Source organism: Urocitellus parryii, chromosome 12, assembly GCF_045843805.1.
Source record: "Urocitellus parryii isolate mUroPar1 chromosome 12, mUroPar1.hap1, whole genome shotgun sequence".
In the NCBI taxonomy this organism is placed as follows: domain Eukaryota; kingdom Metazoa; phylum Chordata; class Mammalia; order Rodentia; family Sciuridae; genus Urocitellus; species Urocitellus parryii.
Genome location: NC_135542.1, coordinates 5,577,106 through 5,591,749, shown reverse-complemented (window position 1 = coordinate 5,591,749; position 14,644 = coordinate 5,577,106). Strand labels below are relative to the sequence as shown.

Below are 14,644 nucleotides of genomic sequence, written 5' to 3'. Positions count from 1 at the left end.
CCTTTCCAGTCACCACCGGAGGTCTTATCAGTACCTCTGGAGGCTGCTGTCTCCCACCACCCAGGGATATGAGATGCAGCAGCTGGCTTTTACTGGAGAATGGTGGAGAGGAGGGCACAGCTAGGGGTTGTGTGGAGAACACAAGGTGCCCATTAAATGTGTATGAGTGTGTCCCATCCACTGTGTTTAAAAAAAAAAAAAAAAGTTGCTTATCTGAAATTCAGATTCAACTGTCAACTGAAGAACCTGTGTTTTTATTTACTAAATCTGACAACCCCAGGTATAGCAAAGGACAGAAACCATGTCACAGGCCATCCATGCTCCACTCGCCGGCCAGACCCTTACCTCCTGCCTTCTGCCGTGCGGAGGGTCCATCCCTGCCAGACTCAGGTCTCCTCTCTGGGTCTGTCTTTTCTTCTCTGAGTCTCAGGAAACTCCTTCTGCATCTCCTACAGGTTAAGAATCTGCAAATTCACTACCGCTGGGGAATGTGCCTCCCGTTTACAGTATTGTACACACTCGGTTCCTTTTCTCTCTTTCTCTCTCTGACTTAGTTGATTGGGACTGCTGTAACAAATTTTCATGCTGAAGGGCTTAAACAAAGAATATTCCCTTCTCGAAGTCTTGTGGCTGCTTCTCATTGTGTCTTCATGTGGTGGGAAGAGGCTGAGAGAGCTCTCTGCAAGCCTTACCTCCGTGACCAATCCCTATCCATTTCTTGATACCATCAGTTTGGGTGTAAAGGATTTTCACACAGGGAGTTTGGGTTGGGGAGACACAAACATTCAGTTCATAGTGGTTTCCAAACACTGGCCTGTTGTGCACTGGGAAGAGGGTCTCACCTAGATAATCAGACTCATCCAGGTGCCTTCCTAAACAAAAAGCACTCTTTCCAGACAGTTACTACTTTCTGCTACCAACACTACCATCTCTCTCCTAAAAATATGCAGATGCACAGATTCAAAAATAAGTTATTGTTTCTTTAATAGTGTTTTTTTTCTTACTCTGTCAGGCACCAAGGAATGGAGTTTGAGTTGGAGGTCAGGAAATAGCAGATGGTGTATAAGACCAGGGGGCTTGGGCAGAATGCTAGACAGGGGACCAAAGAATATGGAGAGACTTGGGAGAAGTTCTTGCAGACATTTTGTGCCAATGCTACTTACATCTGCTGGCTGAGGATGTACTCTTAAAGGCCCTGAACTAAGCCAGCGAGGACAAGGACAGCAGTAGTTTCCAAACTTCATGCCAGCAAGGGTTCTTTCATCACCCTACCACATAAACCCAATAATAGGAAACATCTCTGTTTAAAAACGGCATTTGTAGGGGCTGGAGGTGTGGTTCAGTGGTGACGCATATGCTCAGCATGTGTAAGGGCCTGGGTTCATACATAACAGGAAGGGAAGAAAGGAAGAAAGGGACGAAGGAGGGAGAGGAAGAAGAGGGAGGAAAAAAGGAAGGATAGCATTGAACAGGCTAGGCAAGTGTCTACCACGGAGCTACATTTCTCAGCCCTTAATAATTGATCTTTGTTAGTCAAAGACTGACAGATTCAGTCAACTCTCCACATTCGTAGCAGTGGATTTAGCCAATGGGGTGGAATATACTTGAAAAATATTGCATTTGTATTGAACATGTACAGGGTTTTTTCTTCTCATTATTCCTCAGACAATACAGTATATAACAACTATTTGCATGGCATTTACATTTTATTGTGTATTACCAATAATCTAGAGATAATTTAAGGCACATGGAAGGATATACATTGGTTATACACAAATACTATATTTTATATAAGGAACTTGGGTGTCCTTAGATTTGGTATCCAGAGAGGTTGTGGTTCATGAAACCGATTCTATGTAGATTCTGAGGGGCATCTGTATTTGCAAATCTGGGCTTCTGATAAGCTAAAAATATTAAAGATTTTTATCTTATTGGTTCTAAAGTGATTCGATTCCAACCCAAACCAAAGACTGTGGTATTTTTACCTGGTATCAAGAACTGTTTACCCTATTTGCAAACACGCTAGCCTGCCCCAGTTTACGGATTCCAGCAGGAGACAAAAGACTTCTGGGTTGGAGACAAAGAACTTGATTACTCAAAGCAATCACAGTAGCCAGAGTATCTCTCTTCTATGGTACCGCATCTCTGAGTCCCAGTTTCAACAAGGTGACATGAAAAGAGTGAGGTGTACACACAAGAGTGTGCTTGACATAGTTCTATAATAACTTCATTGCCTTTATTAAATAAATGTGGACGTGATCACTAGGAATACCACTCTACATTAGGTGGACATGTCTTGATCATAGCATCCATTCTAAGAACAGACACAAACATATCCCAGAAACTTGAACCTCTTCAGTTAGTGAGAAACTTTTCAGTGGAAAGAATCAGCAATAAACTCAAGTGGGCTTAAAGAATTAAGAAATGTATTAGTTCACATGACTGAAAGGTCCAGAGGGAGCCTTTTCTTAGGGACTCTTCAATTTCAGCCCAAGAGATTTTTTCCCCCTCCTCTCTCTGCCTTCTGCAGTGTCTGCTTCATCTTAAGGGTGGCCCCACTTGTTAATCCAATATGGCAGCCAGCAACTCCTGGGTACCCATGCCCCCCTGTTTATATCCAACGAAAGTGAGGAGCTCACCAGAAAGAGTCCAAAGAAGAGTAAGAGAGTTTTTATCCCAGAAGTCCTCAGGAGTAGCGGCTGAGCTTTAACTAGCAAACATGCCCTTGTGCAAATCCATGAATCCATCACTATGGCTGGGGATAAGAGAGTCTAGTTGACTTAATCAATTCAGGTGCTCAGGACCTGGGTACGGAATAGAATTCCTGTGTGAGACAGTGAAGTGGATGACTACACAATATTTGAGATGCTTCACCAAGAGGAGGAACTTCCCATAGTTTATGTTTATAAAAATGGTCCATAAACCGACAGCCATCAATCAGGGTCCCAGGGTACACAGTGTCCTCTTTCCTGGTTGGCCTTGCATTTGCTGGTCATTCCAGGAGCAACAGCTGTCAGTAACCTCAGGTGTGTTGGACACATGTGACTGAGAGCAGGTCACCATCTAGTTTCCTCAAGATTAGTTTCCTGATGCTGCTATAACAAGTTACCCCAGTTTAGTGGTTTAAAACAATAAATTGATCACATTGTAGTTGTGAAGGTTAGAAGCCAAGGACTAAATCCTACATGCGGCAGTCTGTCTTCCTTTCGGAAGGCCATGAGCAGAGTCCATTCCCTTAACTATTCCAGCTCATAGAGGCTGCCTGTGTCTCATACTCTTGTGCCCTTCCATATTCAAAGCTAGGAATGCCTGTTGGGTCTTCCTCACATCACGTCACTTCCATGTTCTTACCAAGTTCTTTACCTCTCTCTTCTACCTGGTGATTACATTGGTCCAGCCAGTTAATCTGGAAAAATCTTCCTAATGAAAGTCAACTGGTCACCAATGTTAATTCCCCTTCATCATATAAGGTAGCCTATTCACATGTTCCAGAGATAGGAATGTGGACATCTTTGGGGGGCCATTAGCTTGCTTACCACCAGGGAGAAGAAAGCGATACAAAGCTTAGCTGGGTTCCTTACTGGGTAAATGGAAAGTACTCTATTTACCTATTTAAATATATAATTCCCTTTTTATTCCATGTAACCACTGGCAGTAGAGAAGCAAAAATACTCCCTATTTAAATGTAATGTATTATTATTCCATAATGACTTACTTAAGGGTGTTAATCCCATTGCATTCGAGGCTGAGCAATTTTGTTGAAGAAATTAGCTTTAATAGTGAACAAATAAATTGGGTAAAACTGAGGACAATCTTGTCTGGACAGATTCTAATAGTTCCACTACAGGTATATTTAGTTCCTGCTTACTATTTTTACTTATTTTCTTCTATGCATCTCAGTTTTATTTTACAAAGCCCAATGTAGATTCTCTTTTTACAGTTATTTTCGTAATTACATTCTGTCATTCTTAACCAACAAGAAAATTCCCAGCTCGGCAATTACACTTTTGCCATGTCAAAAACACGGCAGATTATGACACTTCCAAATGGAACACAGTGTTCCCGCATGAAGCAATTTACCTGAAGATGTGGGCAGGTCCACTCTTTCCCTTTCTCCAGACGACTCAATGGCATGTATAATAAAGGAGAAACGTCAGGCAGGCAAAGACATGTTTCCTAAGTATAAGCAAAACATATGCTTTGTTTGACAGAGGCAGCTTTCTCAAGATTTTAAGGTAATGTGCTGGATGAGAGTGAGTTTTAGTGATTCACGCCTCAAGACAGAGGCGTGAAAAGAGGAGCTGTCAGAGTCTGCTTGGTCAGGTGTGTCGGGGTCCCCAACACCACCCTCAGGCTGAGGGATTTGCTAGGAAGGCTCACAAGACTCAGAAGCTCACAGTGCATAGGGCAGGGTCCCAGAAAATCCAGACGTATGCCTCCAGGTGTCTCCTCCCTGTGGAACTGCGTGGGGACATACTTAATTCTCCCAGACACGATGCGTGGCAATATGTGCAAAGTGGTACCAACCACGGAAGCTCACATGGGCTTACTGTTCAGAGATTTTACTGTAATTCAGTCCTGTGTACACGATAGTCCTGTGCATGACTGATTGCGGTACTTAGTCTTCCAACTCCCAAAGGTCAAGCTGATACAGTGGAGCTCAGGACTTCAGGCATATAAAAAAAATGCTCATATCAGGAAGGATATTTCACAGGAGCAAAGGTTATTTCTCAGGAGCTGGTCAAGAGCCAGTCCTCCTGAAGATGGGCCTTTCTTTGACATGGGCAGTGTTTGAACAACCCAGGCTGCTGAATTAAGTCTTTATTTCTAGTATTGATCTATTGCTACATCCATGTATACTGTATCAAAAGAAGATACAGAAGATAAGCACATGCTAAATAATTGTACTTGGCTTAAAAAAATGGAAAAAGTTGGCATTTGTATCATTTGATCTACCAGTGATCACATTGTGAGATGAGACAGATGAATAGTGAGTTAGTATGGAGACTGGAACTGACGGGCACATCCTACCAAGAACCTGTCATGGTCTACTTTAAAGGGGGCCTGGCCTTTACCATGATGCTGCTAGGTATCATCCTATCATTAGGATGGTAAAAAGGCATTTCTAGAAGCCATATAAAATCTATACTTTCAAATTTTGTAGATCAACCTCTACCCACATTATACATCATCCACAATCCCCTTCATTTAATGCTTTCTACCACCATATCAACCTACTTCTACAACACTCTTAGCAAGAGAGGCAGAGTGGGAAGCCTTTGATATTCATCATTTCAAGAGCGCCATTCAGTCCTTACAATCTTTGTATTAGTTTTCTCGAGCTGCCATAACAAAATACCACAGACTAGGTAGTTTAAAAATACAGAAATTTATTTTCTCACACTTGCAGATGCGTTTCTCCTGAGTTCTCCTGCCTTGGCCAGGAGATGACTTGTCTTCTCACCTTGTCCTCCTGTGATTCTCCTCTGTGCCCATGTTTCTTTGGTGTCTCTTCTTCTTCCTGTAAGAACACTAGTCCTGAGGAATCATGGCCTCAGCTCTGTGACTTCATTTAACCTTAATTATTTCTTTAAAGTCTTTATCTCAGGACTAGGGTTGCAGCTCTGTGGGAGAACATTTGCCCCTTGTAATTGAGACCCTGTGTTCTACTCAGTGACACAGCTTCCCTGCTGCCAAGCCAGGAAGCCACACCTGATACTCCCTGCCAGATGGCAGCATAGCAGTGGAGAAGCCGAGGGGTGGCCTGGGTGGGTGTGAGCGTGGGCAGCCAGCGTGGGCCTCCGCCAAGTGGAGCCTGCCATGCAGGCACTGTGAGCCAGCATCCAGGTGAGCCAAGGCGCTGACCTGTCACCCTTCAGCAGCTAGGCCTGGGCATGGCACAAGGCCTGCTGCAGAAGCGCACTCCAGGCAGCGCGGCAACCCCATCCAATGCCCTCAACCTCCTACTTCCTGACCTGCCTTGAGAAAATGGAAGTGGAGCACACTTGAATCCAAGTTGAAACTCAAGACGTGACCAATAGTTTTAGTGTGTCTCCAAACCCCAAATGGCATAAACTTGGACCAACAGAGTCAGTACTTTTCCAAATCCTATTTAGCATAAGTTTGGACCAATAACAGTGAACCAAGGGCTAAACTAGCACACTCTGGGTGGGAGAAAAATCAGGTCCCCTCCTGCACTGCAAGAGTCCCTTTTTTTTTTTAGTGGTCTATGGACACAATGTCTTTATTTATTTATATGCGGTGCTGAGGGTGGAACCCAGGGCCTCACACGTGCCAGGCAAGCGCTCTACCACTGAGCCACACCCCCAGCCCGACTGCAAGAGTTCTATTTCTATTCTTCAATAGATCCTGCCATTACACTCCCTCATCCCGGTCTGTGGATTTCAAATTCTTAAGACAAGAACCCAGAAAGAAGAACAAACTGAAGATGAGCTGCCGGGGTCTCCGCAGCACTGGAGGGCGTGGCCTGCCCTTAAGAGCCCGCAGCACCTCCCAGCTGCAGAGGCCTGCGGCTGGGGCAGACCCCACCCACCAGCAGAAGCAGCGAATCCCGTTTCCTCTCAAAACTTCAGTTTCATCAGCTCCACAGAAAGAAAAAAATAAATAAGTAAGGTCTAACTAAAGGTCCTATCTCCAAATATAGTCACATGGGAAGTTAGGTCACTAATATTGGAATCTTGCAGGAACACAAATGAGTCCTACAGTCTTCAATATTTTCATAATGGATCATACCACAAATTTGGGCACAATCCCGGGCCCTCCAGCCACTCCCACATAAAAACTGAACAACAAAATGGTGGCAGCATCCTTCAGGGTTCTTACACAGCAGGCACTATTCTAACACACTATGGGAATGCGTGCATTTCATCTTCATGGAGGGGCCCAAGGAACGCCCCCTCTTTCCTTACCACAACCTAAAACAGAAGTTGGCAGTGATTTTTTTTTTCCTGTAAGGAGCAAATAGAATTTTTTTAAGTGCTATAAGCCACACAGTTTCTGTCAGAACAAAACTCTGCGGCTGTATCATGACCGTACACACTATGGAAGCAGATGTGTGTGGTTGTGATCCAATAAAACTTCATTTCCGCATACCAAAAGGTGAACTTCTTGTAACTCTCATCTGTCATAAAGTATTCTTCTTTTGATGTTTTTTTCCCCAACCTTTTAAAAATGTAAAATCCATTCTTACCTCTCAATCTGAACAAAACAGGTGATAATCCAATTTGGCCCAGAGGCTATAGTTTGCCAATTGAGAAATAAAATGAAGAGTAAGGCAGACAGAATAGCAACTTAATGCTGGTAAACCAACGTGGAAGTTGCAGCAGAACAGGTATCATGTGATGTATGTATGTTAAGGGTTAAATATGCAAATCAACAAGATGTTGCTTGTGGTGCATCCACAGTTATAAAAGCATGCATGAGTGTAAAAAAAAAAAAAAAACCACCAAGTTTAAAGTAATAAAGAAGGAAGAAATTGAAGGGCATCTGGGTGAATTGTGGGGAGTTTCAGTTGTATATGTTGTCCTTTATTCTTTAAAGAAGGATCTGGGGCAAAAGTTACAAAATATTGAGATGTGACAAAGTTGTATGATGGATATTGACAAAATAAGTCCAAATGGCTGCAGAAGGACCTAAAAGAAGAGACAGCCATGTCTTCTCTGAGTCTGAGAGTTACTGACAGGAGGAAGGTTGTCATGCAGAGATCATGTCAGGAAACTAAATCCACCAAAGTGAACATTTTTCTTACAAGGTTTGAGGAATACTGGAGCGACCAGTTTTGCCTCCTGACTTGGACACTCCAGTGGACTACCAAAATTCACCACTACCCTTATTTGTGTTGGTTGTCAAACTGTTGGACTTGTTAAAAGCCCAGGCTCAAAACACTGGGTTGGGTGCCTTTGCTTCATTTTAACCTCATTTATTATTTCTTTGTTTACAGTATGTATGGAAGGAAAGGGGTGATCCCTTTTCTGTCCAGCATAAAGGGTAATGGTGCTAGGTATTGTGGTGCACTCCTATAATCTTGGCTATTTGGGAGGCTAAGGCAGGAGGATCACACATTGGAGGCCAGCCTGGGCAATAGAGTTGTAAAGGGCTGGTAATATAGCTTGGTGGTGAAGACCTCCTAGGTTCAATCCTTAGTACCACCAAATACAAAAATAATGAAGAGTTATGGTGATGTGTCACCCTGTGATAACAGGTGAAAAAGAGGAAAGCATAAGTAATTTATTTAATTATAGTTTTACGTGGCATGGAGACTTCAGGAACTGCCCATTTTTATGCTTAGGCTGATGGACAAAGTCTGGACAGTCAGGTAGAAGTTGAATAAAAAGCTAATGGAAATAGAGTGGGGAACCCAGCGAGGCCTGCCTGTTCAAACTTTCCCCAACCCTCTGCAGCCCTCCTTCCTCCCAGGTACAGGGCAGAACCCCTTCCCAACTGGGGGGGGGGTCTTATGACCTACTCTCAGACAAGGTGGGTCACAGAATTGCTTTACAGGCAACTCTTGTACAGAAAGGCAGGGGAAATTTGAGTACTCTTTTTAGGTTCCATGGTCAGCTTTGGGGAAAAGGGGTTCTGGTCTCTATGACCTGCCTTGAGGATAAGGAATTCTGGTTTCCGTGGCTTGACTTGGGGCAGAAGGAGGAGAGAAAAACAGGAGGTGGTGATGTGAATCAAGGTGTCTGATCACCGTGTGGTTGCGGTGTGATCGCCCTGGGATTACAAGAGTAGGGTTAACATTTCCCTGGGCAAAAGCACAGGGTTCAAATTCCCCAGTTGCTATATGGCACACCAGCCCTTGGTCTCTCCAGGCAAACGCCCAGAGACGTCCGTTTTAACCTTGAGTCGCAGACACTGTCTCCTAGGAATAAAAGATTCTGAACTTAAGAAGATAACCATCATGTGTGCTGTAAACGTCAAGTCTGCCTGCTTTCTAGAAAAATTCCTCACAAATAGCTTTTTTTTTTTTTTTTAAATCTTATTTCTTTTTTGGTGGATTTTTTTTTTTTTTGGTCTTTTTTGGAACTGGGGGTCAAACCCAGGGCTTTGGGAATGCAAGGCAGATGCTTTGCCACTGAGCTACATCCCAGCCCACAAATAGTCTTTTGATGATAAAGCCTATATAATAAATGTGTGGAGCCAGCTCTGGGTCACTGTTCCTCCACCAGAGGATGGTACCACCTGATCTCACCTGTCTTTCTAAGTGCTTACGTGTTTTTCTTGATTCCCCATCACCCCTCACAGTCTTCTGAATTAACAGCCATGCAGGTCACCGCAGGAGGGCAGGAGAGGGTCAGGGAGGAAACTGCCCTCTCCACTTTCAGGTATCCTTTTCTGAGCCCCAACAGGAACATCAGTTTTAATTATTTTATTCTTCATACTTTCTTATGAGCTTAAAATACTTTAAAATTTAATAGAAAAAAAATTTTAAAAATCTAAAAAAGAAGGGCTGGGGATGTGGCTCAAGCGGTAGCGCACTCGCCTGGCATGCGCGGGGCGCTGGGTTCGATCCTCAACACCACATAAAAATAAACAATAAAGATATTGTGTCCACCTAAAAAAAAAAGCTAAAAAAAATCTAAAAAAGAAAGGTATTAAATCTAGCATTTGTTTTGTGTTTAGTTAAGGCTTTTTTTCATTGAGCTTCACGAATGTCTAGAGTTTGAACCTGAGTGCTTCCCTTAGTACATTTTTCATCACTCACTGTACACGCAGTGAACTTCCCAAATCAGTGTCAAACCAAAAACATTTGAATAAAAATAGTTATATTGCTGTAATGGAATTAATTGTCCCACCCCAAATTCACACGTTGAGGACCCTCTGGGACCTCAGGATGTGATTATTTGGAGACAGAATCCTAAAAGGGGTAACTAAGTTAACATGTCATCTTTAGAATGGTCCCATATGGCTGCTGTCCTTATGAGAACAGGAAATTAGGACACAGACCTGCACAGGGGGAGGATCGAGTAAAGACACAGACAGAGATGGTCACCTACAAGCTGAGAAGAGTTGGGCAGGATGGCAGTATTATTTCAGAAACTGACTCCTTAGTGGGTCTTGTAGATAGTAGGCATGGTGTGTGTATTTTTAAAAAGTTTTACTGAGGTATAATTAATTTAAAGAATTGCACATACTTGTAGTGTTCAATTTGATGAATTTAGACATATGCAAATACCAGGAATAGACACATTCAACACCTCCCCAAATTTTCTTGTGTCCCTTTGTTTTGTTTTGGTTTTGTAGCACAAATACAAAAAAAAAAAACAAACAAACAAGGGAGGGGGGACAATATTGTATTGTTAATTCTAGGTACGACGTTGTACAGAAGATCCTAGAACTTATTCCTCTAAGGTAACTGTGTTAATTAGCTTTCTGTTACTGCAACAAAATACCTGAGATGATCAACTTATAGAGAAGGTTTTTTGGGCTCACAGTTTTCAGAGGCTTGATCCATGGTCAGTTGGCCCAATTGCTTTTGGTCCTGTGGTAGAGCAGCACGTCATGGTGGGAAGCATGTAGCATAGTAAAATTTATCACCTCTTGGCTACAAGGAAAACAGAAAAAAAAAAAAAAAAGAGGGACTAAGGCCCCACCATCCCCTTCAAGGGCATATTACTATCGTCTAGAAGACCTTTCAGTAAGCCTCATCTCTTCCTGTTTCCACGACCTCCCAACAGTGCCAAGTTGGGCACTAAGGCTTCATTACACGGGCCTTTGGGGGACATTCCAGATACAAATTAGAGCAGTAACTGAAATGTCATCTTTTGGTAACAAATTCCCATTTCTCCTGGCACATGCATCCTTGACTTCAAAAACTTCTAATAGTCTCTCAACTGTAACCCTCAACTTATGAAAGCATACCTATCATACTGCCCATGCTAAAGTATTTTAAGATAATTATAGTAAAAATGTGAATGAGATATTCAGAAATATGACAAGCACTTTAAATTTTTCACAAAATCCCTAGTGTTTCAGACTGATGTTTTGTCATTGTTATTTTAGCTCAGTTGGTCAGAGCTTGGTGCTGATAATGCCAAGGTCTTGGGTTCAATCCCCATACGGGCCACCAAATGCCGCAGTCTGGCTGGGCACAATTCAGGAGCCACTTGTCAAAAGAAACAAACTTTATTTTTAGAACACACACACTGCACCACACAGCTCTTCAGGAAAACCCTCAGAGCCCAACTGCCACCACCAGCTTCCCACAAGCCTCTCAACCTCCCCCACTCCTCCTGCTCTTGAGGCTGATTGGCTGGGTTGCGTGGGCGGAGCCAAAAAAGTCCCCCAATGAGCAGCTCTGTGGTCTGAAAGGGCAGGGAAACAGCCCAATGAGCATCACCGCAGAGGAGCCAATCAGTTGCAGCTGGAAGTTTGCTGGGGCCCCTTCAGCTGTGACTCTCAACATCTTGGTAGCAGGGTTTGAACTCAGGGGTATTTGACCACTGAGCCACATCCTCACCCTATTTTATCTAGAGACAGGGTCTCACTGAGTTGCTTAGCACCTCCTTTTTGCTGAGGCTGGCTTTGAACTTATAGATTCAGACTCTCAAGCCATAGGGATTATAGGCTCTGTCATTGTTTTAATATGTGAAAAAAACATTCCTTACCTGCAGGAAAAATATCGTGGACCCAGAAGATTCCCGATGTGTCCGGTTAACGCTCACTGGCCAGATGACTTCAGTATCTCCAGAAGAAGTAGAATTTGCCAAACAGGCCATGTTTTCAAGGTGTGTAGATACTCTAAAATTGGTTGGCCCAGAAATATACGATAATAAAACATAGCTTTCATGGTTGTGCCATTGGATGCCTCGGATGGATGCAGTGGCAGTGGTTGATCTGAGTGCCCTTCAGTGGCAACGTGGCCAACTTTGTGCTGGCCACCATGATCACTAGCAGGAGCAGTAGAGGCCATGGAGGCCAGACAGGTGGCCCACGGTGGGCTGACACTACCTTTGGAAAACACCCCACATTGAGTGTTCCAGGCACAATTGCTACCAATTTTCATCCTTTGGTAATATCCTGCCCTACCATGAAAATAACGGAACCTGCCTAATCAAGTCAATGCAACAAACATGGTCCCATGTCCCCTCTTGGCATTTACTTGGTTGCAGATGTTTTTCCCTGTTTGGACTCGGTCTTTGAACTATGTTTATAACATTTTTAGTTATAAAGGACATTTTTATGAAGTTAAAAAGATCAGTGAGCCACAACTTCTACCCTCAAGGGTATGACAATGTGTGCCGGGGTGCCCGTGGGGGGAGAAGGCAAGTCGGTCAATAACAGAAGGTGAACTGGAATGTCTCCTGTCCACTCTGATTGGTTCTCAGCCTGGATCCACAGTCCTGAGCTTGCTGCAGGAACAGGAACCTTGCCATGAGCAGTTCCCTGTTTTGTTAACATTTCACACAGAGAAGCATGAAGCCTTTCTCGATGTTTCCTACTAACAATCACCGACATCCACTGCAGGTGTTTTATGGGTGCCTCCTTATTTGCTCCCCACATGCCTTCCTGACCCAAGCACCATCAGGCTCACCCAGGTGACAGGTAAGGACACTGGGGCTTGTGAGCACTGAGGGCCCACAAGTCTTCGCGGCTCATCAGCAGTTGAACTTGGTCAAATCAAGGAGCCCGGCTCGAGATGTGAGATTTTTGCCATTCAGTGTAGGGACTGTGAGCTTCCTGCCTTCCCAAAGCTGTCCCAGGCCCTGACACCCAGCTACTCAGCTTCTGCCTCTGGCTGAGTCGAGCAGCTCTCAGCCTAAATAAGGCTAGGAGTCTGAAGGTCCGTAACCTGGCCCAGGGTGCACCCCTGTGATAAGAACATCTTTACTGTGATCTCTCTTTGCTCCTTCAGGCACCCAGGGATGAGGAAGTGGCCCCGTCAGTATGAGTGGTTCTTCATGAAGATGAGAATAGAATATATCTGGCTTCAGAAATGGTATGGAGGTGTATCTGACATTTCAAAGGAGGAATATTTCAAAGCCGTTCCTAGAAAGGCCTGATGCAATGGAAGGAAGTCCCTGCTGTTTGCATTACGGTGAAAACCTTTTACGTGACAGCTCTTGAACGCTGTCTCTTTGTTGAAGGCTTCATGGTGCCCTGTCACCTACAGCAGAACGAGAGGATGAAGAGGGAGCCTTGTGCGCGACTTGAGACTCAAGGGGTCATTTGAAGATCCTCCACTTTCACAGGTACTTCACAGAGATCGTCTTCGTTTCCATTGCGTTCAATCCAGACTCACCTCTTGGTTGTCAAAACGGCACACTGAGACCTTTACTGGTCCATTCTTTAGGGAAAAAAAAATTATGCCTGTGTGTACAATATGATTGCTCTGTATCGTGAGACTGTTTTTGTTGTTTTCTGTGCCAAATGCAGTGTCTTGGATCAAAGCTTATTGCCACCACAAAGGGGTTGAATATGCACCACACAGCCTCAAAACTGTGTACAAGGTGAGGGTGGAGGACTTTCTGTCTGTGGGTCACTCATCATGCTCCTGGATTGCAAATACACCATTGAGTCACATTGGCTAGATTGTAACCAAAGTCACTTATAATCACTTATGGACTCTTCCCCCCTCTAACGTGATCAGCAATGTAAGAACGGGCAGAGTCTGCAGCACAGGCCCATTCTGTAGAAGCAGATGTTGGTAGAACACTGAAAAGAATGGGGTAGATTTGGCTTCAAGCTTCTTAGATCCCAGCTGCTCACATTTTTTATAGAGAATTCCCCGCTCGCATGCATGAGGAATGGCATCCAAAATAAGAAGCACCTCATGCCGTGGGTTGTAGAGAGGAAAAGGGAGAAAGGTGAGGCTGTGAAGCAAGCAAAGACAGAGCCTGAAAGGAGGATGAAAGAGGTCAGTAACTGAGGGTGCTTTCCAGAGGTCATCTCATTGAAGCCCCACAACCAATGAGGGTATGTCCTCATTGCCACTTCCAGACAAGGAAACTGAGGCTCTGCATGGCCAAGTCAATATTCAAGGTCAGACTCCTGAACTCCCTGCGCAGAATGGATGAGTGCTTTCGATTTTAAGAACAAAAAGTTACTAAAATGCTTAGTTGCTGAAAATCCTTAAAGGGAGTATGAAAGACAGTGACTGATTTGTCTGGAGATGATTTGTCACTGCTTTCAGGATTTAAAAAAAAAAGGGGGAGAGGTCTCTGAAATTTGAGTACACATCCTGCATGGACCGATGTGTACACACCTAAGATCTCTTACAATTGAAATCTATAAAGAATCTGGTACAATCCAAGTTTTCTATTTTTCTATAATAATTATGACTCTCTACAGTGGGTTTGGTATGCTCTATTACATAACAACCATCATTATGTATAGAAAATTCTTAAAGAAAATGTTATTAGTGGTTTTTGCTTTTGCTTTACAAAATAAGACATGAAGGCTTGAGTTGCCAAAAACATATTTTAAGTGCCTGTTACCAAAAACATAGTAACACGCACACGATTCTTTTTTGTCATAAGCCAATTCTCAAAAGAGTTCCTAGCAGTGGTAATTTCTAGTACATAAAAATAAGATATTTTTTTCAGGGTATTTCATATTTTCAGAGTTTAAAGTTACTGCTACCCTAATTTTAAGGAAAGATTGGGGAGAGAAACTAGAAGAA

At 43.5% G+C, this 14,644-nt stretch overlaps 1 protein-coding gene across 1 annotated transcript in view; it reads left to right on the top strand.

The window, feature by feature from the left end:
* The window catches only part of Creg2 (cellular repressor of E1A stimulated genes 2), a 33,117-nt gene extending 20,092 nt beyond the window's left edge, over nucleotides 1–13,025 (top strand). Inside the window, exons 3-4 of the mRNA XM_026408595.2 lie at nucleotides 11,637–11,750; nucleotides 12,878–13,025. Of these exons, the coding sequence (XP_026264380.2) occupies nucleotides 11,637–11,750; nucleotides 12,878–13,025 (262 nt within the window). The remainder of the gene's footprint in view (nucleotides 1–11,636; nucleotides 11,751–12,877) is intronic.
* The last annotated feature ends 1,619 nt before the right edge of the window (nucleotides 13,026–14,644 follow it).